The sequence below is a fragment of the Rhinopithecus bieti genome, unplaced genomic scaffold (genome assembly GCF_001698545.2).
Source record: "Rhinopithecus bieti isolate Rb0 unplaced genomic scaffold, ASM169854v2 scaffold_16868, whole genome shotgun sequence".
Lineage (NCBI taxonomy): Eukaryota > Metazoa > Chordata > Mammalia > Primates > Cercopithecidae > Rhinopithecus > Rhinopithecus bieti.
Window position 1 is genome coordinate 1 of NW_016848714.1, and position 1,480 is coordinate 1,480.

Consider the following 1,480-nt stretch of genomic DNA (forward strand, 5'->3'; position numbering starts at 1 on the left):
GGCCGGGCCGGGCGGGTGCGGGCGCCGGAGCCTCCGGGAGAAGCCGCCGGCCGGGGCGCTCCTTGCGAGCCACACCTGCTGGGCCCCGGGGCTCCTACTGGGGCGCGGGCTGGTGGCCCGGCCGCGGGGCGGCGAGTCGTCCTCCGAGGAGCAGTCGGAGGAGGCGGCGTGGGTGCCGGCGCCATTGCTGTAGGGGAAATGGTCCTCGTCGTCCTCGTCCTCGTCCTCCTCGGGGTCACTGTCCCTCAAGTCCCGCAGGCGGCGTCCGCTGCCCTTGTCCCCGGGCGCGGTCGGCCCCAGCAGCTCCTCCGCGCCCGGCTCCTCCGCTCCGCCCTTCCCCGCGCCCCCGCCGCCGCCCTTCTGTTTCTCCGCTTCCTGCGCCGCCTGCTCTTTGGCCTTTTTGCTGCGTTTCCATTTCATCCGCCGGTTCTGGAACCAAATCTTCACCTGCGGGCATAAGCGGGCGTGAGACACCGGCCACCGCCACCCCAGGGCTTCCTGTCCCCGGAGTCCCCCGGCCGCGCGCGCCCGGGCCCCAGCGGGTCGGCCCTGGAATGGCCTCAGGGTGAGACGACTTAGAAGTGGAATGGGGAGGGGGCTTGCAGCTTCCTCCTCCCCCCAGCCCACCACTCAGCAGCAAACCCCAGAGCTGGGCTCGAGCTCCGTGGGAGCGAGGACTATGTCCCCAACGACCCGGTCCGGGGACTTTTCTACCCGCGCCCTCCGTCTGCGGAGGAAGGGTCAGGGCAGCTGGCTACGTCGCGGTAAATCTCAGGATGTTCCCTCATCTCTTTCTGGAACCAAATTTCTCGAATGCGGCCTGGGGATCACCTTCTTCAGAATGAAAGGAGGGGTGGTTAAGTGCTGACTCTTGGGCCCCACCCGAAGCTACTGAATCGACGCTCTGGGCTCCTTAGATGAACCCGCACACCCGCCGTCTTAACTGTCGAGGCGCAGCGCCAGCTGCCCCAGACTGCCCGTGGGTCACGAGTGCAGAGGTAACAGTGTCCCCTGGGAGGCCGGGATGTGTCGGGGGCGGGGAGGGCGCGCACCTGGGTCTCGGTGAGCATGAGCGAGGTGGCCACCTCGAAGCGCTTGGGCCGCGACAGGTACTTGTTGAGCTTGAACTGATGCTCCAGCTCCAGCAGCTGCTGGCTGGTGAAGGCGGTGCGCGGCCGGCGGCACTTCCCCAGGAGGTTCGACTGCGCCTGGGCTGGGGACCAAAGGGCAGTGAGGCCCACAGCCGGCTCCGGTCCTCGCCCCAGGCCCTCCCCTGGCTGCTGGTACCACTGCCCTCAAGGCCCCAGTGCCCAAGGCCTGGCCCTGCAGAGGGCAGGGCTGTTCCCTCACTATCAGTGCTCACTCCCCAAGGAATGAGGACTCAGGACCACCAAGTGGAAATGGGTGGTTTGGGGTTGATGAGACCTTTTTTTTTTTTTGGTCTGGGAGACATCTGAGTGTCCCTGTTAAACAGGGTCCA

The 1,480-nt window shown here is 67.0% G+C and overlaps 1 protein-coding gene across 1 annotated transcript; it reads right to left on the bottom strand.

Moving 5' to 3' along the window:
- Nucleotides 1-75: 75 nt before the first annotated feature.
- On the bottom strand, nt 76-1,213 carry LOC108525192 (motor neuron and pancreas homeobox protein 1; the record flags this gene model as incomplete). Its single annotated transcript, XM_017866249.1, has 2 exons — nt 76-447; nt 1,053-1,213. Coding segments are annotated over 2 exons (533 nt in total), but the record flags the coding sequence as incomplete, so codon positions are not given.
- Nucleotides 1,214-1,480: the final 267 nt, after the last annotated feature.